Source organism: Manacus candei, unplaced genomic scaffold, assembly GCF_025592945.1.
Source record: "Manacus candei isolate 608988 ecotype Guabito, Panama unplaced genomic scaffold, ASM2559294v1 h1tg000126l, whole genome shotgun sequence".
NCBI classification, from domain to species: Eukaryota; Metazoa; Chordata; class Aves; order Passeriformes; family Pipridae; genus Manacus; species Manacus candei.
The window spans coordinates 148778-170210 of record NW_026138174.1 but is presented as its reverse complement, the minus strand read 5'-3'; the positions used below and the strand labels follow the sequence as shown (position 1 = coordinate 170210).

The following is a 21433-nucleotide window of genomic DNA, read 5'->3' as shown; positions in this document are numbered from 1 at the left end:
TATGATCACATTTTTGAAAACCATTAAACCTGCTGAGTGGCAGACACAGCATTTGCATCCTTCCCTAAAGAGGGCGGGGAAGGGCTACACCCCTAAGGCATATGTAGCTTTTCAAATCAATCACCATCAGCTATACTGCCTGATGAAAAGAAAAGAATGCTTACCTAAAATAGCTCTGAAAAACAAACACTGCCTTCCTAAAAGAATTACAGCTACTGATCAGTAAGAATCCTCCTCAGCTCAGGTTTGCTTCAGAACCTCTTTAATCCTCAGGCACCTAATGCAGAGCTGACCCTCAGTAAGTTCACACAGAGTCTATCGTTTCCTCTTCTTCCAGGTTTTTATAGACACCCAGAACTACCCACTTTGGGGTTACTTTAACCCTGACAGCCTTTATTATGTGCCCTGTAAGAGTTTGGCTTCCTCTCCTACCAAGAGATCAAGGGATATGTCAGAATCAAAACATGGGTAACACTTCTTTCTCATCTACCCCTGTTTAAGATTTCTTGTGATTCTATCACATAGAGAATACAAAACAGATTTGACATAATTATCATGTAGGTGGTTTCGAGATCTTATTTATTTTTAATCTACTTAATTTCCTAAGAAATTGGCAAAACTTTATAAAATGCATAGTTGTTTCAGTAATAAGACAATCTCTCTTCATGCCAAGAGTCTAAATACATAACCTAAACAAACAGGAAAGGTGAAAATGGGGAGCAAAATGTCTAGACTGAATGACACCCACCCACCTGTCATCTTTAGCACTTTTCATCACAAATCATGCAATCACCGAAGGATGGCTTTTATGATCTGCTCCAACAAACCTACTTTTTGAAACCTTAAAATTTAAGAGGTCTTCGAAAGTGAGTTTGAGTATTTTAGTGCTTGAGTAAGGAAAAAGTGAACTAGATACTAACACCATCTAGTGGCACCTTGCAAGGCTAAATGTGACTAACACACTTTTGGCTAACTGAACTTGAAAAACAGCAAGCATTAACTGGATGACATACCCCTAAAAGGAAAACTTTAAAACAACCCAAAGCTCCATATTGTTCTGCGTAAATCAATATGTGTTTTCTTAAATAGAATTATTTTTATTTTAATTTTTATGCAAGCACTAGTTGATATGAAAACGAATAGTAAGATAGAAAATTAACTGAAGAACTGTACAATGGAAGCATGAAAAGGGCTCATCTTTTGCTTTAAATCTGACTACTTCCAGGAAAAAATAAATCTTCATTAAACACTCAGGAGACATATGCAGAATGTAGAAACAGCTTATTACATAGTGCAACGTTTACCCACAACAGTGTTTTAACCTAGCAAGATGAACACTGCTGAAACATAAAATTCAAGAAGTCAAAAGGTGAGGAAATTCCAAGGCTGAGTCAATGGAATTGACTTCACAGGGTACAAAACTGGCTGGACAGCCGGGCCCGGAGAGTGGTGGGGACTGGAGTTCCATCCAGCTGGCAGCCCGTCACCAGTGGGGTTCCCCAGGACTCAGTCTGGGGCTCAGTCCTGTTTAATATCATCATCAACCACCTGGACAGGGGTTGGAGGGCTGAGGCCAATGGTGTGAGGTTCAACAAGGCCAAGTGCCAGGTCCTGCCCTTGGGTCACAACAACCCCCTGCAGCACTACAGGCAGAGGGGGTGGAAAGCTGCCCGGTGGAAAAGGATCTGGGGGTGCTGGCTGACAGCAGCTGAACAAGAGCCAGCGTGTGTCCACGTGGCCAAGAAGGCCACTGACACCTGGGCATGTATCAGTGTGTCCAGCAGGGCCAGAGCAGTGACCCTCCCCCTGTACTCGGCACTGGTGAGGCCACACCTCAAATCCTGGGTTTGGTTTTGGGCCCCTCAGGACAAGAAGGACATTGAGGTGCTGGAGTGAGTCCAGAGAAGGGCAACAGAACTGGGGAAGGGTCTGGAACACAAGTCCTATGAGGAATGGCTGAGGAAGCTGGGGGTGTTCAGCCTGGAGAAAAGGAGGCTCAGGAGAGACCTTGATCATACTCTACAACTCCCTGAAAGGTGGTTGTAGCCAGGTTGGGGGTGGATTGGTCTCTTCATCCAATTAACCAGTGACAGGACAAGAAGAAATGGCCTCAAGTTGCGCCAGGTGAGGTTTTGATTGGATAGATGGAAAAATTTTGTCACCCAAGGGGGTTGTAAAGCACTGGAACGGGCTGTCCAGGGAAGTGGTGGAGTCCCCATCCCTGGAGGTATTTAAAAGATGTGTAGATGTGTTGCATAGGGACAAGGTTTAGTGGTGGACTTCGCAGTGCTGGGTGAACAATTGGACTGGGTGATCTTAAAGGCCTTTTACAACCTACTTGATTCTGCAATTCTATAATAACCAAAAAAATGTTGTGGAAGTGAGAGCAGCAAAAAGTCAGCTCAGGTCTTTTGTTCTAAGGCCTCAGGCAAGAGGTTGCTCTCTGTTTCCTCCAGAGATTCGTGCTGAAAGTACCAAAGAGACCATCAAAGAATCCTAAAACACGTCTTCCTTATAACACAGAATGAAGGCAGACACACAAAGGCAACAGAAGCATACATTTATGAAAGAAAAATCAGCAAACAGTCCTCTAAGAAATATTATTAACAACTGCACATCCTCATCTGGAAATACAATGCAGTCAAGTGGTGTGAAGCTCACTGTCCCAAGAAGTATTAAATGTGTACATACACAAGAGTTTGGCAAGAAGTTTACAGATCCTTTAGGTCATGAACTCTATGAAGGGTCTTAAAATATTGAGAATATTAGTGAAGAAGAAACCCAATGGATTCTCATCAAGCTCAAAAATCCTTCAAAGAGCAAATTCCACAAGAGGAATTTTAATAATTAAGTGCTTATTTAGAACACTGCCCCAAATAAAAATTTTCAGACGACCAGTCAACAACCATGTATTTTATAATAAAATTGTCTACTGCTAAACTTTGCTCCACACACATACAATTTATAAAGAACATTTTAATGATCTAGGCTTAAGATAAGAGTCTTCTTTCTACAGCAATCTGATGTAATGGTTTGAAACACCTGAAAATAAACCACCTAAAATTCAACTCCATCCTGAATATGAAATAAACAGCTCTAAATACAAGCAACTCAAATTCTACCAATTATTACCAATTACAAACAACAAAATAAAAATCCTTAAACCTAAAAATCACACCTACTTGAAAACAGTCATGTCCTGTTCAACTCATTCAGGTGGCTTTGCTGCTTAAAATCCATTTGAGTTCTTCAGGACTCATCAGTAAGACAGAACAGCCTGGCAGCAGCCAATACATAAACCCTGTTTATGCTGGGAAGTTCTCCCTTATGTTTCATAAAATGACTCCTACTATCCTGTACCTCAGAGCACAGCACATGGAAATGCTCCCTAATGACAATACTTTCCTTCAAATTCCTAGAAGACTAAGACACTAAACACCAGAGAAATTCTCTACAGAACTGCAACTGACTTGCAAGCACACAATTTTACACATGAACAATCAAAAAATGTTTAAATTTTGTGTTTAGGTTGCATCTTAATAAATGAGCTGCTCAATAAACATTCTGGGGGTTTTCTGGCCTTTTTTTTTTTTTAATTTTAGCTTAATTACTAAAAAAAAATTAATTCCCCTGTACTAAGAAACACTATCTTCTATAAAATATTTTTATATTATTTCTTTTGACAATGCAGTCACTACCTATAATCAAAATAAGTATTGCTAAAACTGTTCAGACATATCACATTTAGAACCGTGAACACCACTTGAGTACAGCAATAAGAATTATTTGAGTGCAGTATTTATTGTGCTTTAGTAACTGTGGCATGAGTAATTGCATGTTTGTCCCAAATCATTCATTAATCGCATTTTCTACTTCCAGGAATTTTGCTTAGAGAACAGCAATTCAAGGAGGCAAATTATGAAAGCACATCACCACTTGTGCAACTGTCCTCCAAGTCACGGGCTGGAACACAGTCAACACATGTGACCCTTCTACAAAAGGGATGAAAGGTTCCCTAAGGAAAACCCAGATGATGTGAGAGTCCATGAGCTCATTAAACAGCAGTCAGCTAGATCCCAAACCTTAAGCATCACTATCTACACACTCTGTACTTCTTATGGAAAGCAGAGTCATGAAATAAAAAATAATCTCCAGTTAGTGATGTAGCATCAGTTTCCTCCAAGAGTAGAGCAAATAATTTTGGTAAAAACCCAGCCCTCCCAAGGAATGCAGTAGCAAACTAAGTTCACAGGTTTACACCAGGGAGTCCTATCCCAATTCCCAACGCTCTCAGTATCCAAAAGCCTCCATGACAACCCATCTGCCTCCTCCAGCAAAACCCAAGGCCGAGGTTTCACATTCTGGGGCAACTGCATCACATTTTTGTGCTGGGTTATTTTTCAGTTGGATCAGTTCCCCACACAGCTGCAGGCTCAGCTGTGCCAGCACAGACACGGGGGTGCCACTGAAGGCACGCCCAGGAACAACGGCCTTGGGAGCCTCCAGAACAATCCAACAGCTGGGGAAGAGCTGCCTCATTAAAAAAGAAAGGAGGAAGACATCAGATTAGAGTTAAGACAATGCTACTGAGGAAACAAAATACTTTTCCTCGCTGAGAGGAGAGAACGTTCCCATTTTGGGAAACCCTGAAGCCAAATTCTGACCAGTCACAATCAAGACAAGGAAAGCTGAGCACAGAACCCATCTTGAGCATATGGGCTAAGCTGGATCCACCTGCCTTGGTCAGAAGTATCTGAACTCAAGTCACTGGCTCACAGGATTCAGAATATGCAAAAAGGATCTTCTCCTAACAGCAGCACAGCGCCACTACAACAAGACAACTCCATTGCATGACTTCGGAGAAAACCCTTTAGGTATCAACAGCCCTTCAAACTTATTACATTTTGGAAAAACTACAGGCTGCAGACCAGCTTCAGACATTTTAAAGGCTAGGAATTACATTGGGATATTCCAATCTAAGCTCAGATATAAAGAGAAGGCATCTCATCCAGTAATTTCTGATGTGAATTCAACTTCTGCTGGAGACAAGTACTTCTTTTTATGGAAAAAAAACAAAAGAAAAAGCATATTAAATCTGGACTTCAGTGGCCACATGACAGAAAACATAATGCACTTCAAGGGAAATTACTACATCATTTAACAGGTTTCATTAAAAATATAAATATATATGCTAAATATACTGAAGAGTTCAGCAGACATCAACTTCCTGCACTTTCAAAGGTAGCCTGTCCCTCACTGATATCCTCTGTGTATACACAGCAAGGGCTGTGCCTGGTTAGCTCAATAATGTTGGTTTTATTCTGCAACCTGTCGTGAATCTTTCTCAAGGTCACTCTTTTGCAGGGTATGAATCCTAGTCCTTATAAAGAAACAACCTACAGGTTTTTTTACCACACTCAAAAGAAGGTATTAGCTACATAAAAATACTAATACATAACAAATGCATCCGACTGCACGGTCCTTGGTTGTCAAAGTATTTGTGGAAAAAATGAGAGGGAGATCAAGAGAAAAAACTATCAACATGAAACCCAGATCTCCATCAACCCAGCACTGCTTCACCTTGACCACTGATACCAGTTCTGCAGTCAACTAACCATTTTGTTCTGCTTCACACAAATTTTATTGCATTTTTAAACAAAAACTTTTGCCTTTATTAAAAAACTTTTGCCTTTATTAAAGACACACTTTCTACATTACATACAAAGGTGTACATATTTCTTGAAGGTATTTAATTAAATAATAGGCTTCCAAGAAAAAAATAAAAGTTGTGCAGCATTACTCATGCTGCTATCTTGTGATATTTTATTAATTACATCCAATGTATTAAACACATCAACCTCTCCATAACTTTCTTCAAGACTGACTTCAGTTTTATAGTTCTGAAGATCATGTTTCTTCAGTAGTTTATACTTCTGGAACTTCAGGACTTAAAAACTGGATAAAATATACATTAGTGAGATCAAAACATTCTGAACTCTCTTTTCTGTTGCAAATCATTTAAAATTTAACTATAATTGCAACTAGAATGTATGATAATTAAGTAACAGAATCCATAGCATGGAATAAAATTTATTTTTATTTTAAATTTATAATGCAACACAAGCATTCTACTTCTTTCAAATAACAGTAGTAAATTAATTATAGAACACCTATGACTTTTTGCATTGAGGATAATACTTTTACAGTCTTTGCTACTGGAGTTCAAAAACTGTTGTGAATAGGCACATGTGTCCCTCACTTAATTAAAAAGCCCTTTAACTTCTCTTTTCACATCGATTTAAATTTCTCCAGTATTATTTTCACTACTACCCCATTTTTTTAAAAATAAAGATACACCTTTCTTTTTTTTAATACTCCACAACTAAAAAAATTTTTTCTCTTCCTGAGACTTCTTTCATGATTGAGATGTGACTTTAAATGGGCATCTAAGAAAGTTTAAAGTATTTTAATTCAGATTTTTAAAGCCTAGATGTTTCTTCCCACATAGTTCTGCTCATGTTCATTTACAGTTCTGGAGAACTGGTATTTTCAATCATCATTTGGATTTTTTAATGTTTGCTCTTAAAAACCATATGCAGAGTACAAAGCAGACTCCCCATCAGTAAACCCTGCCTCTGATCCATAGCAACACCTGGTCCTGTCACTCTTAACTGTTATCAACTCAAAAGCAGAGTTAATACAGTTCAGCCCATAATCCTGTGCTGGTTTTGCTAAGTAAAATATATCTAGTAAGTCATACTGCACTCACATCACACCTAATTGTATTAGGCTAATCAGGAACAGCACTGTAAGCTGTTTGCAGAGGGGGTGGCAGAGTTTTCTTAAAATAAAACAAAACAAAATAAATACAAAAACATAGGATCAGCCTATTACTTAGCAGATTCCACAGCAAACATGTTGCCATGTTCCCTTCACATTTTCCCATGGCTCTGGACTTGGCATAACCAGAGGTTATATTACACTAGTTGGCTGGGATGAGGTACAAGACAGATGCCTCCATCACCTAAACCCTTCTGAATTTTCAGACTGAATTTAGAGAACTGCAAATTCCTCCTGAGTTATCTCAAATCTAATCACTTCTCACTTCAAAAATGAAGGTCCAGGAGCCCAAACTCACACTGGTTTATATCACACACAGCGAACCAGTGGACTCAGACACTGCTGTGAAACAATCCACAGCCAGCCTGAGTCACTGAGCAGTGCTTTTGAACTACTATCACTTGTAATTCATTTCCCTGTTTCTACATCCCAAGGTAATGGTAAACTACTATTTTTGTTTGGAAAAGGGTATGGGGTGGGAGTACACATTTACAGGGCGTGAGTGTTGTTTGCTTTCCCCGATACAAAGTCAACCAGAACTTTATTCATATCAAAATCAAAAAGCAAAGACAATGAAAAAGGACTCCCCATTAAAAAAAAAATATTCCACCCTGTTCTAACTAGCTCTCACCCACACCCCTGAAAGGCAGGCAGGCAGGCATCAGACACTGGGACTGACAGCCAGTGTGCAATGAAGTGGAAACAGGACAAGCTGAAGGTCTGACCCTGTACCTCTGGCAGCAACACAGCAGTGTGTCTCTGGGAATCCACCCCACTACCAAAAACCACTGTGCTGACCCACAAGCAACACAGCACAAGTATACATAAGGTTCTGTGTCCACTGGCTGTAATCATGGCCAAAAACATTTCACTAATTTCAAAGACTGATGGAGCAGACCTAAAAACCCCCCACCCACCCCCAAGTCCTTACAACCCATTCTTCTAATCAATACTTAAAACAGAACTTCAAACAATCTCTGTGTGCAGATTTTTGCTGCCAAATTAACACTCTCAGCCCAGCCTTACCTGTTGAGGTTGTGGATATACATCAAGCACTAAGCCAGGCTCTCATTCTAAGACCCTCTGTCCCCCACCATCCCAATAATCCTTCAGAGGCCTCGGGGGTTCAACTGCTTGTGCAGTCATGGAATAAAGAACCAGAAAAACAAAGCAGGCACTGTGCTACAACTGCACAAACTGAAGAAGTTTCATATTCATACCTGAACCAGTAGTGCTTTGGTTTGATTATTTTTTTTCATTAAGGAAAAAAAAAAAAGAGAAGTAAGAATACAACTGTTTTTCATAAAGACATTACCAGTCTTAATTCTTTCACAGGTACAAAGTACAAACCAAGAAAACAGTGAGTTTTTCATTCTGCTGTGTCACACCAAAGAACAATCCCCAAAGACATTTATCAGAAGAAATAAAAAGCCTTACCTTTTGGATAATCTTCCAATAAGAGGTTGAAGTGACCTAACTGACAAAAGAAATCAGACTCGACCTTTCCTTCAGCTTTCAAAATTAGCGATTCATAGCAGCGAACAGCCTGGGAAAAAGAGATACAAGGTTTTCAAAATTCTGTATTTAACTAAGGCAAATAATACATTTTCTGAGAAATAATAAAGTTTCTTATTAGCCTGCAAGACAAGAAGTCTACAAACACTCTCAGTAACACAGCATCACTTTTCAAAGAAGAAATGTAATATTTAAGACGGAACAGATTGAGAAGCTCGCTGACTGTAATGCAAATCAAAACAAATCTGGTTTATTTGTGGACATTCAATTTCCCCAACACAAAACAAACCTCTAACTTAGATAATGGCTTTTTTCATTTAAAAAAAAAAAAAAAATCAATGAAATGCAAAATGATTGATTTTATTGATTTATTATTTCCAATCTGCAAGAAAGAAACATCTCTGATTTTTTTCTCATTCTGTGTTGGTTTTTTCCCCCTCAGAAAATTCATTTTTCCTTCTACCAGTTATTTCATTCATTTTTGCTTAACTGCAGAACACACTATCTCAACATGCTTGCTTAGACAATTTATGCACCTTCCCATTTATTTCCCAAGATCTCATTCTTTTCAATTACCTCTATCATGTCATAAAATACAGCTTATTACCTTCTACTTACTACACAGCTACTGCAGACTAAGTAAAGGTGAAGTTAGAAACGTAAATCCAATTAGAAATTAATTTTACTTTGAGAAAAGTTGCCCCAGAAGCTTTTAAGTGGCACACACAAAGGTTGTTCTGTGCAACAACATACAATTTTAACAAATTGAATTGACACCCTCTATTCACTAGAATGGCCATGACCTTTAACCTATTACATCCTTACTTCATGATACTATTTATACTTTGGGAATGAATGAGTAAATAAATAAATAAAATCAGTTTCCCAACTTTCTGAAATTCCAGTTTCTTGAGTTTGAACTTACTGGCCATTAAACTGAAGCAGTTGGATAAACCTAAATGGAAGGAAGGTCCTTTGTCCCAGCAGACAACTTCACACTTTTCAAAAGCTTGACACACTTCCAATGAATTCCAACTCTAGCTCGTTAATCCATGACTTTCACCACCTCATGGTCTGATTAAGTTTCAAATTTGGTTGCAGTTATGAACGGCTTGATTTTAATAGATCACAATAATCATAAGTCCTAATACTTAATCTGAAATGGGGGGTGGGGGAAGAAAAAAAATCAAGCTGAATACTCAATTAGCAGTCTTGTCCATATTTAAAATCTACTTTGTGTAAACTTGTATTAATTATGGAACTTAGAAATGCCAAAAATTAAATGAGGAAATGTTAAGAAATAGTTTAAACACACCTGTGGAGAATCCAAATCACTGATCTAATTTGTTATGAGAGGATCTCAATTTATATCCCAAGACTGAGATATATCACACATTTCCATTTACTTCCAAGTCCAGAAAAGCCTTATCTTATGGCTGTTTTCAGAGGCTAAGTTCTGATGAATAAAAACAAAGCGATGCTGCAACAGAACTGCAGCTGTATGTGTGGTATTACAGTGATTTAATAAAGCCATTTAAATTACATATTTCAAACTCTGCAGCTCTTTGGCCATATTCCAAAGAGTTCAAATTGAGTGTATTTGCCTCTACATCAAAGAACTGCTACAGCACTTTTCCTTCCTGCTGCAAGTTTTGCCTTAGCAAACTGCACTGGAAGGACTATAATTCTGTCCACTGTTGATCAAAGCTACTATTCCTTTAATTTCATTTCCATTACTATCAATACCTCTTGGAGTCAGTCAACTCTCAACCTAAAGTATATGATCCTTGAAATCAGAAGCAAAGCACACAAATCTAAAGTAAGTTTCTCAAATCTGTGTATGTACTGACTCGCAACATCAGACTCACCAGCTGAACCTGCTCCCACCTGCAAATATTTTTAATGCAGAATCTTGGTTTTGGGGCTGTGCTTCCTCTCTCCACTTTTTGGTCTCATCTCTCCATTTGTACAAATCGTAGCAAAATTCTTGGTAGTGCCCCTAATGTTACTGTCAGATTGATTTGCAGACAGGCTTTCTGTTTTCTGATCATTTGCAATACCTGCTGCAGCTGCTGAAGAGAATATTCACACTACAATAGTTTCTTAAATTAATATTTTGTCTTCTCCAATTCAGTCACTGTTCAGAGTATATAGAAACTGCCACCACAGCAGGTAGCTTAGAAGAACTGTGGAGAGGAAGTTGAGGTAGTTTATTTCCTGAATTAGATGGCTAGTTATTTGAAGAGAACCTGACTTCATGAACAAATATAACAGGATTTTTCTGTACAGATGTTCAAGGAAATTATAAATCACACAAACTTAAACATCTCAGCATCTGGGGACCTTCAGTGTTTCCCCAGCTCCTTTTTAAGCAAACCCTCATTAAAAGATGTATCACAAGTATCTGAAGCACTGTGTATAGTACGGGTACAAAAACCTGTGCCCAAGCCTTTCACACATCTCAGATCAATTCTCAACGAGGCAGACTTTCCTTTGCCTTAGAATACACACTGAACATACTGCTAAGCCATCTCACTAATGCTGGAACAAAGCAAGGCCTAAGACTCCAGAACTTCCCCTTTAAGCCACAGTTAACTGTAAGTTTTCTGTTCCTGTAAGACCAATTCAGTTACACCATTAAAAGCAAACCCTCCCAGCCGACCTCTAACCTGTTTGCAACATCATCAGGAAAACACTTGTTTTTATGCTAACTTAACTTGTGAAGGTTGTTTGTTTCAAATGAATTTTTTAAATTCTTCGAGCACACTGTAACAAAATGAAACAGAAACTAAAACCAAGCTTTATTTCCTTGGTGGGAACACCAAGTCAGCCTCCCTGTCTCAGGTTAGTCCCTACGAGGCTCTTGGTTCTTCCCAGTAGATTCACCCAGACAAAGTGATTTATCCAACCTTGGTTTTGGTCAAGAAACTTTCTTCCCCATCAGACCAGTCCACAAGCATCTTAAGAAAGTAATAAGTACTTTTCTGCACAGCTAGGAATTTGTCTCTTTGTTGAATGAACAGATGTAAAGAGGGAGGACACAACTACATGTATTTGTATATGATTTCTTTGAAGGAATAATCAAAAGATCAAGTTTCAGTGGATCTTTAACTGCCAAGGCCATCTATTACACCACTTGTGCAACCCATTTAAATTATCCTGAGACACCAAGAATTCAGAGGAAGTTAAAAACCCCTGAGGTTTTTATGTATTGTTATTTCTCCACACTGTATGATCGCTAAGTGCATTCAGTGGAGTCAGCCTTGAGAACAGCTAATATTGACAAATTACCAAGAAAGAGAAAGAGCCTGGAATGAAAAGGGAGATTGCTATACAACATCATACGCTTCCTTCCCTTTGTTCAGGGTTGCATGAAGATAAAAGGGAAACCTGAAGAATTTAGGAGCTTGGCAAAATAAGCACCTGCAGCTACTTTGCAGTGTGGCAACCAGAGAAGAAGCAGGAAACCAACACAGGAATGGCTGCAGGAAACAAACTGGTTTATATGACACCAAAAAAGTAACAATCTCCATGCTGTTTGCCAGCTTCACACTTTTTGTATTTGCCATACTAATTCCCTCTTGTGACATCAGAGTTCGTGACTGGGGGCATCCTGATTTCACAAATTCAGCCACCAATTCTCAGGACACCTTTAAACACAACATAGTGAAGAAAAAGGCTTACTGTATTTGCCAACTTGGAAAAAGCCAGCAGAACACTCACATGTGTTCACAAAAAGAAAAGTAATTCTAGTATCACCTTTAAAATGCACTACCAAACCCCTGTGTGTTCACTACTTATCATTCCAAAGGGAATTATATATTTTTTCTATCTGTTGTAAGATCATTGACCCCCCTCCCCACACTCACAAAAAAAGCCCCAAACCAAACAAAACCAACCCCATAAAGCAAACACCAGTTTTGGCTCTTATGAACATCATGTCATTTCATGAATAAAAGACCCCAGATTTGGGAATATACCATAACAAGTAAGTAAATAAATAAATAAATCCAACCCAAAACAATCTAACAGATAAAACCAGAATTCTAAATATTGTATACAGGAGTCACTGAAACACATTACAGCTCTGCTTTATAAGGGAAAAGGAAGGACAATGTTATTTCTAATTCAACTAATATGAAGAAAATAAAACTTTACCATTATCACTGGTTGCAATTATTTCTATTTTGCAGCACAAATTCAAACTACTGCTAAAAAAGTGTACTAAAAAGAAGGGGGAAAAAAAAGTCAATACAGCTTGTTTGAATTGTTTCTAAAGAAGACAGTGGAATGATATTCTTTCTTAATCATGACAAGCATGACTGACTATGAAAGCAAGCAGGGCTAAGTGGTCAAACATGACAAAATGTTAATTCTTTAATATATTAATCATACAAAAATTGGGGAGTGCACTAAGTCAGTAGATTTTTACTTAAAACATAGAAAAAACACTGGCAACCACGGAGAACCAAAAAGCTAGCAATTTAAACTGTTAGCATGGCAACAGCTGGGCAGTAATATACAGTGAAAGATGTTATTTGAATTTTACTGGGTAATAAATGAACAGCTCAAGAAAAAGACAGCGTTTTAATGCAGACAATATAGCGTAAAATGACAAATTCAAAGCTTCAAGATGTTCAAGATGTTCCTAGAACCTTCAAGTTCACAAGAGAAAACACTACTGTATAGATGAACTGGGGGAGGGTGACAAAAAACCAGTTGCTGCTTCATTTTCCTGGATTCTCCAGTGATCCAACTGGGCTTTGAGGGCAGGTAATGAAAACTGGAAGCATGAAGAAGATTCCATGTGAAAAAATTTGAAGAGGGAGACATCAGTGGACTCTTCACAAATGAAATACATACTACACTAATAGTTAGAAATGGAACATTAATTAGGTTTTAAAGGATATTTTATCCTCCTGGAAAATGAAATAACTACGTGGCCACTGAGGTGATGGTCACACAATCCACTACCAGTCAGTCAGAGGGTACCCCCAGACCAGAAAGGCAGAAGTGTCTGTGTGTGCTGGGCTCGTTTCCCTACCTCAGTGTCAACAGAGGATGTTCCAAAATGCTTCTCTTCCCACCCCTTTCTCCAAGCCAGGTGATTTTGTAACAATGACAGCTACTGCCCCAAGAACCTCCTGGGGCAGTTCCAGCTCATGCTCTGCAGCAACACAAGTGTGCACAAGGCAAAGATCACTTCAGCTAAGCAAGAAGACGACAACCCTGAATTCCTCAGAAACTGAACTATTTTTCCCACCATAAACATCACCTCCTGAGCTGTAGATGACTTAAAAGAACACCTCATTTACCTCTGCAGAGAAAAGCATACCATTCTTATTTGACTGAAGATAACCTAAATTAATGCAGCAGCTCCTCCACTGAAATCTCTCATATTATATACTGGCACAATATTCTTAACTTACCCTACTTTCTCACTCAATATCAATTCCCACTCCAGCTTTTGAAGCTTCTTTATATGCTCTGTCTTTGTGATGCTCATATTGTGTTATAAAATTTCTCCCTCAGTTTAGCACGTTGACTCTCTTGTATTCCATGTATGGACTATACTATACAAAAGCCTCAATAAGACTGGTAAAAGTACAGTGTGCTGAACACAAAAATGTTCACACCCCAAAAGACTCAGCCTCAAGGAGGAAAAACATGGTCTGGCCTCTTCAGTAACTCTGTTCTTGCAAAATTTCTATGGTATACTGGAACCTTATGAATTTATTCTAATCAGCTAATAACATTTAAGGGCAAAGTCCTCATCATTTCAGGGACAATCAGTATGGAATGACACAAACTGATTCTCCTCAAACATTCATCAAGAAATGTATCAGCAATTTTGGGCAATTTATTTTCTTATCATTACTGCTTCATCAAACTGGACTCAAGAGTAAACAGTGCAAGCAACAAAGAACAGTTGCACACACTGGCTACCATGCACACTTCGATGGCAACAATTATGATTAAGTTTCTTTAAAAGCCACTGCTGTGGTCTAGGACTTTTCTACTTTCAGATTCTGCTGAAGATATGAAATATTTCTTTCAAATGATGCCTATGGTAGATGAGAGATGACACAGCAAACAGCAGAAGCAAGGTCAAGGTTGCCAAGTTTACAAGTGAAAATTAACATTAAGTTAATTTGAAAACCAAGGGATATTGCTTCACAAAAAGCACAGAACAGTAGAACAGAATACAAAATAGAATACATGCAAATCAATGATTAAAGGGAGAAAAGTGACATTTTAGCAGAGAGTAAAAAGTCCAACTTGCCTCCACTGAATACAAAACACTTATTATAAGACATTCTTGACAAGTATTTTCTGCCAGACAGATGTAAACTCAATAGTTTACATATTAAAAATGGTTTACATACATGAAATACATGAAGCTTAGTCATTTGCAGCTGACAGTGTCCATAACCAACTGCATTTTAGGAAAAAATCTGCTGGCTGGAGTTCATGCAGTGCATCACTCTGCATTAATTCTGAGATCACCTGGAGGATGCAGCCCCTCTGTTATTTCTCACAAATACAGGAGAAAACACTTACAAACACCCACATATATGTATGTATAGACACACCTACATCATTTCTACAAATTCTGAATTATCAAACAGAATCCTATGCTGTCCCTGAAAACATCTCATTATCAGATGACTCAGGAGATTATGACGCATTGTGTATGGAATTTCATCATTCCAAATCCTTCATAATTAATCTTTAAAAAAAAGAAAACACACCTTTAAAAAAAAAAAAGTAGATTTTTCATAGGCAATTGAAACAGATTATTTTTATCTGACACTACAGGAACATCTTTTTGGTTATTTTTACCATAATAAGTCTATTTCATATAGAATTGCAGAACCTTATTTTAGCAGCTGTTTGAGCTCATGAATAGTTCACCACACTCTAAAATTTAAGACCACTAAATCTGATTTTATTCTATCAGTTCTTACCTATACGAACACAGAACATCACAACTAAGATGTGAGCATGTCATACTTCAGAACACTTAAATAGTTAATACTGATATATATATATTTTAATGTTACACTAGTTTTTATTTAGTAGTCTACCGAGTTCCACATAGATTTTAAGTTAGATGTGATACAACAAATAAACAGTTAGTTTTGTTTTCATTGGGTAAGTAACTTCGGAAATATTATTAAAATCAACACAGAAAAAAACCCAAACAAACACAGAAACCCACCCATAATTCAAGCCAGAGTCTGCATTAATAGCTGCCTGTTTTGCCTAAGGAAAAAACACCTCAAATTTTAAATGTGAATAACTTATTCATGCAAAGGTCTTTGGGTCTGGACAAGTCTTTGGTAATGTAACACTATCAGCCACCAAGCATAAAAATTACAATGAAATAAAGAATAAAGTAGCTTGGGAAAAAAGGTATTAAACAGAGAACAACGTGCATTTATATGGACAAGACAATTAAAAAGACTGATAAAAAAAACATATTTGTGAAAGTAAGTTTTGGACTACAGAGAATTATTTTCTGCGCTGTTCTTTGAATACAAGGCAACATAAAAGGACAACTATTATAAAATCTTAAAAAACCACCACCAATTGCCCTGCTCTGCTAAACCTGCACAGTCTAAACTTCAGCCCCAAAAGGGTTCAAGCACCAGACATGACCTGGTATTCAGGAATAAATATTGGTGGTAGCTCAGTCTGAAAATACAAGGAAAAGAAGATTTATTTTAGAAGAATGGAAGTGAAAATGGGTCAGGAGCTGTTACACGAAGTGTAAAAACTAATGCTAATAGGGTGGGAAGTGTGGAGTTTTCAGCACCACAGGAGACATAAAATTGGTAAAGGTACATTAAGGTACAAAGGATAAAAAGAAAAAAAAGTCTAAATGGAAGGAGCCTGGTTTCAAATACTGCAATACCATTATTTCAAGGAGTCTCAGAATACTGGTACTTCTGAAATTAGCACTGTTGATGTACCAGGAGGGTCCTCCCCAATGATTTTCCATCACGTCCCCGAAATCTCCCATGCAGGTACACTCAACATATCACCTTCCTTTTCCCACAGCCATTCACATTTACTCCTCTGTAGCTGCCTAATTATGCTTCCACAATTATGCTCACATTTAAAAGTGAGGAACACTGGAACATAACTGCACGTGCACGAAAAGTAGCCTGCATAGGCAAATGTTTTGGAGACCTTTATGCCCAGTAAACACCTTGAAAATCTCCACATTAATTCCCGTGAAGAGCTGTAACCCTCCCCTGCTAATGCCAGCAAACACCCAGCCTCATCCCTCACCTCCCCTCCCTCATGTGGCAGTCTGAAAGAGAAGAGATTGCAACGAGGAAATAAGAGGAATGCAGTCCTCTGGATAGAGCCCACAGCTAATGAGCAGTACCACTTCTGAACGGAAGAGCTGGTGAACCTCACTCCAGGGGAAAAAAAAAGGTACATTCATACAGATTTCAGATTTTATATTTATGCATGATAAAGTCCAAGCCCAAATTATTTTAGCTGCTAGTAAGCATTTGCATCATAACGTGCACTAAACACCAGGTAAAATAACAATACACTCAAAAATTGCTCAGTAACTGGCCAGAGTCTTTAGATAAATAAAACTTGGTACTGAATTGTCACAGGCAAAACATCCTAAAGAATCCTGGAGCTGCAGGGTAAACAGCCATGCAGGTTGTCACCACAGACTGTTTTAATTAACATTCCCCTGGAGCTGGATATAACAACTCCTTGAATAATGCTTCCCAAGCCCCATCAAATCTGACATCCAATATACAGAAATACCAAGTGGAAAAACATTTATAAAGCTTTATGACAATTCTCCATGTATCTGTATATCTTTTCAGGGATACTACTGAACTAGGAAACGGGGTCTGCTTCAAAGGACACAGCTCCTGTTGAGTACAGCAGGTCAGAAACCAATCCTATTACTGGGGGAAATGGGATGCACCAAAAAAAAACCCCAAAACATTAAAACCATCTGGTATGGATATTGATTTGAAAAGACCAAGAACTCAGGCACTTGCCTTATTTAAAATAAAGATTTAAGTTGTCCATACTCATAGCAAATGCCTTAAGGATCAGATTCCAGTCAACCTCACCTTTAAGCCAAAAGTCACCACGATGATGCTCAGCAGGACAGAGGCAGAACAACAGACACTAAACTTCCACTTAGACACAGAGAACTCAGTTCCCTACCCACAGCTACAGTATGACCATGGATAGGAAAGGTGAATTTTGTGATTTAAAAATGAACAACTGGATAAAGAAAAACGCAATCCTTTAGAGGAGGGTACTGAGGAGTTTGAGGTCATGACACCACATGTCTTGGCTGAACTACAAACAGACTAAACTATGAGTTCTTCTCAATTCCATCTTGATGCTATTCCTTCCAACAGAGGGGTTTGCAAAGACTCTTTTCTACTGTGCCTGGTTGGAAAAACTACAATATCCCCTTCTGTTGGGCCTAACTTTCAGTCACCACATATCATGACTACTTAACACACAGGACTCCAATATTTGTGGACAAGAAACCACCAATTCAAACCAGCCACACCTAACTCCTGAAAATGTAACTGATTATAAAAAAAATAAAACGGTTAAAGTTGTATTAGATTTCAACTTTAAACACCACAGGTTGAAAATTATGAAATAACTGAATATCTAAAACTGGCTTCCTCATCTTCAAACCACAATCAAGTACAGAATTTTATGAGTTTATCACAAAACTGCCTTAAAAATGAGTCACTACACTCAAGGAAAAGCAATACACATCCCAAACATACTTGTTTCCAAAGGTCAATCTCCTCAACGTCTCAGATTAAAAAAAAAAAAAAAAAAAAAAACTAGAAAGAAATGTACACACAATTCACTACCCTTACACTGTTCATTACATTTGCCAGTCCATCCCAGGAAACACCTAATGGTCATTTATTTCTTAAAACTATTTGTAGAGTGAAAATCAAAAACTGGACAATGCAAGTGGAATTCCACTGTCTGGAACCCCAAATCTTTAACCCAGGGTTTACCTTGGATTGCATCCCTGCTGCCTTCCAGAGGGACTCGGTCGGTATCTCCGAGCACTCGGAACGCTGCTTGTCTCTCACCAGAGAGAAAACTCAAAAATCTTTAAGCAATCAAACTGCTGGGAAGCATTTTATAAACCCAATGAGGTGTGAAATCCATCACCAGAGATCTGAAATGGGACAAAGCACCCAAAAAGAGCAGGTGTGCAGACCAGCATTCAGGAAGTTCGAGGGCTGTTGGCACCATCCGTAAATCAGGATGTCAATGTGATTCATACACCAAACACCTCTGAAGAGCCCCTTCTGATACATTACTGTGGGGTTTGCATTTAAAATGAAATAATCATATAAATAACTGAATTATATACATTTCAGACATTTGCTGAGAAACTTCCATTTTTGATGAACGTGCCATACTCCACAGGATTCACTCCACAGAAGATGAGGTGTTTTCCTAAGCTCTCACTCCTCAACTAAAGCTGTCATGACTTGAGCCTTTAGATGAACGATCAATTCTGACATTATTTACAGTGGCAGACATCAATTTCCATTACACATTAATGCCAAACCTTAGAATGAACTCCAGCAGCTTCACAGGCAATATGGTTTCCAAAATGCAACCAACTTGATGCAGTAAAAAATGCAAAAAATAACGAGCCAGGGCATAAAGTCACTAAAAAGTGACAGTTCCTTAACATTCCAAAATTGACTGTCTTCCTTTTTAAGGTTTTGGATGAACAGGACACACCCATGTCTCCCATTTCACTGTCACTAATCTAACTTTGTTTACAGGATAAATTCACCTTCAAAGCACTCAATGACCTGATCATAGATCTTTGTATTGACAGAACACACCAGTGTGACAACTGCCGCTAACAAGAACACTTCACAATGCAAGAAAAGCTTATTTCCGCAGAAGACTGGATTTTTTTTCAAGCACTGGCCCCGGGGAGTCAAACTAATCATTATTAGAAAAAGTATGTGGAAAGGTGCACACACTTCTACACTTGCCTTCATTAATATACATAAATACCCCACCTTACACTGTAGAAAAATCCCTGTCAAAACACCGTGTCACCGTGAACAAGCAATTCCCTAAGAGAGGAAACAAGGAAAACAGCAAAACAAACCAAAAATCTCTAAGAGTCAGACACTGAATCGAGTTCTAAAGAGTGCACTGGGCACAGCCACAGAAGTGGCAAATAAAAGCTCAGACAGAGTAAAGGATTGAGTGAGAGGGAACACACGAAATGAAACCCTCGTCAGGGGAACAGCAGAGAAGGGAAGCAGAGAGATCACAATTTACTCAAGCCCTGAACGACAGCACCTTCTTCACTGTGTTATCCTTCCATCCCTGCTCCATCTGGCAGCACAACAGCCTCCCATCATTACCCACCCAACACACAGCATCCCCACCTAATAATCACCTCAGCCGTGCCAGTCACTCAGAGAACAAGTGATTATCCCTCTGCAGGGAATGTTTGAGGAGGATGAAAAAACATAAAGGTGAGAGAGTTTAGGAACATTTGAAAATGCATCAAATTTAAATTAAAGACATTTTCAAGTAATCATAAAAGGCAAAAGGTAGCATGCAGGTCAGTCCCAAATGTCAATCTTTGTAAGCCTTTTATTTTAAAGTGGCAACTGTAGTACAAAAGGTTCATTTTTCATAGCTTTCTGCAGTAACAGATTTACTTATATCTATAAAAAGCAAATCCCATCATTCTGGACCACCTGTGGTTTGTCCTGTGCAAGCAACAGGAGGTGTGTAACCTTTATGCTTAAGGTTGGAAACATGAACAACACTTGGATGTGCAAGAGAGGATATTTATGTTTTCCCTAGGCCACAGATGGGGAACTGGGATCTCACAAGGCACATGTGGCTCACAGGGAAAAACTCACTAGCCAGGCCTGTGCTGATCTTCAGCTCATGCAAAGGCTCAACTGCTTCCATCTTCTTGGTCAATTAGTTGGGAACAGTTATGGGAGAATAAACTCCCTCAGCCAGCACGGGCAGGGACAGCAGCACTGACTGGGGGGAGGAGGGCAGCAGACAGAGGGGCTTCCTCCCGTATTTATCTGCTCTGCTGTTCCTTCCTCTCCACATGCTGAGCAGGTAGAATTGCTCCTTAAGGAAGGCCCAGGCCTGCAGAAAAAGTAGAACCACGAGGCAGGTAAGCCAAGGAGGTGACAAGGAGTCCTGGGCTCAGGGGAGAGCATATCTGACTTAAAAAAACATTATGGTACACTGAAAATGTTTCAAACTTTTTTTGCTGTGAGATAACTTGAAAACCTCAAAGTTCTTTGTAGAGTATTAAAAGGAAGTTTGAAGCTCTTGTTCATTTTATTTCCTTGCTTCTCCAGATGTGGAGACTCGGCTGCTGAAGTTATGTTAGTCCCTCTCACACCCAGGTAGATTCAAAGGAGCAGAACCTCAACTCCATTCTCCTCACTGCCATAACACTTACAACAGCTCTGTTATGCTGCACACTGTGCAGCAAGAGTAAATAAATTTGTCAAAATTTATTCCTTTTGTGTAGTAATGGAATGAGATTTGAGACTCTGGATCAGTCTTCTGCACTTTTTTCATGTACAGTTCAACATGCTTTCGTTTTTCTTGTGAGTCAGACCAAGCTCCACCAAAAATCCCTTTTCACAGGTATTTAATAGCGACTAAGCAGCAGCACAAAATCCAACATGAAAGGTGAACTGTTGTAATATTAAGTACACTTATTGGTGATACCCTATCAACCTATCATTACCTCCATAATTTGCAGTGATAAGATATTGGCCTTTGGACTGAATGTACAGTATTATTTTACATCTATCAACTATAAATGAGGTGAGGACATTGCAGCTCCAAACCACACCCATCATCACGCCACAGATGGATTTTGAAAGGCAATCCAAGAGACACGTAGCAGTAAAACACTGCACAGCCATGTAAGATCCTGAACTCCTCAACAGGCTTATTAAAACTGCTCAAAAAAGCCTCAAATACATTAATTATTGGATTAGATTAGGAAAAGTACATGGAA

The 21433-nt window shown here is 38.6% G+C and overlaps 1 protein-coding gene across 10 annotated transcripts in view; it reads right to left on the bottom strand.

Moving 5' to 3' along the window:
- Positions 1–21433, bottom strand: part of KDM6A (lysine demethylase 6A) — a 151770-nt gene that overhangs the window by 109095 nt on the left and 21242 nt on the right. For all 10 annotated transcript variants that reach the window (XM_051770869.1, XM_051770870.1, XM_051770874.1 and 7 more), the window contains exon 3: positions 8278–8386. In XM_051770869.1, coding sequence (XP_051626829.1) covers positions 8278–8386 — 109 coding nt within the window. The remainder of the gene's footprint in view (positions 1–8277; positions 8387–21433) is intronic.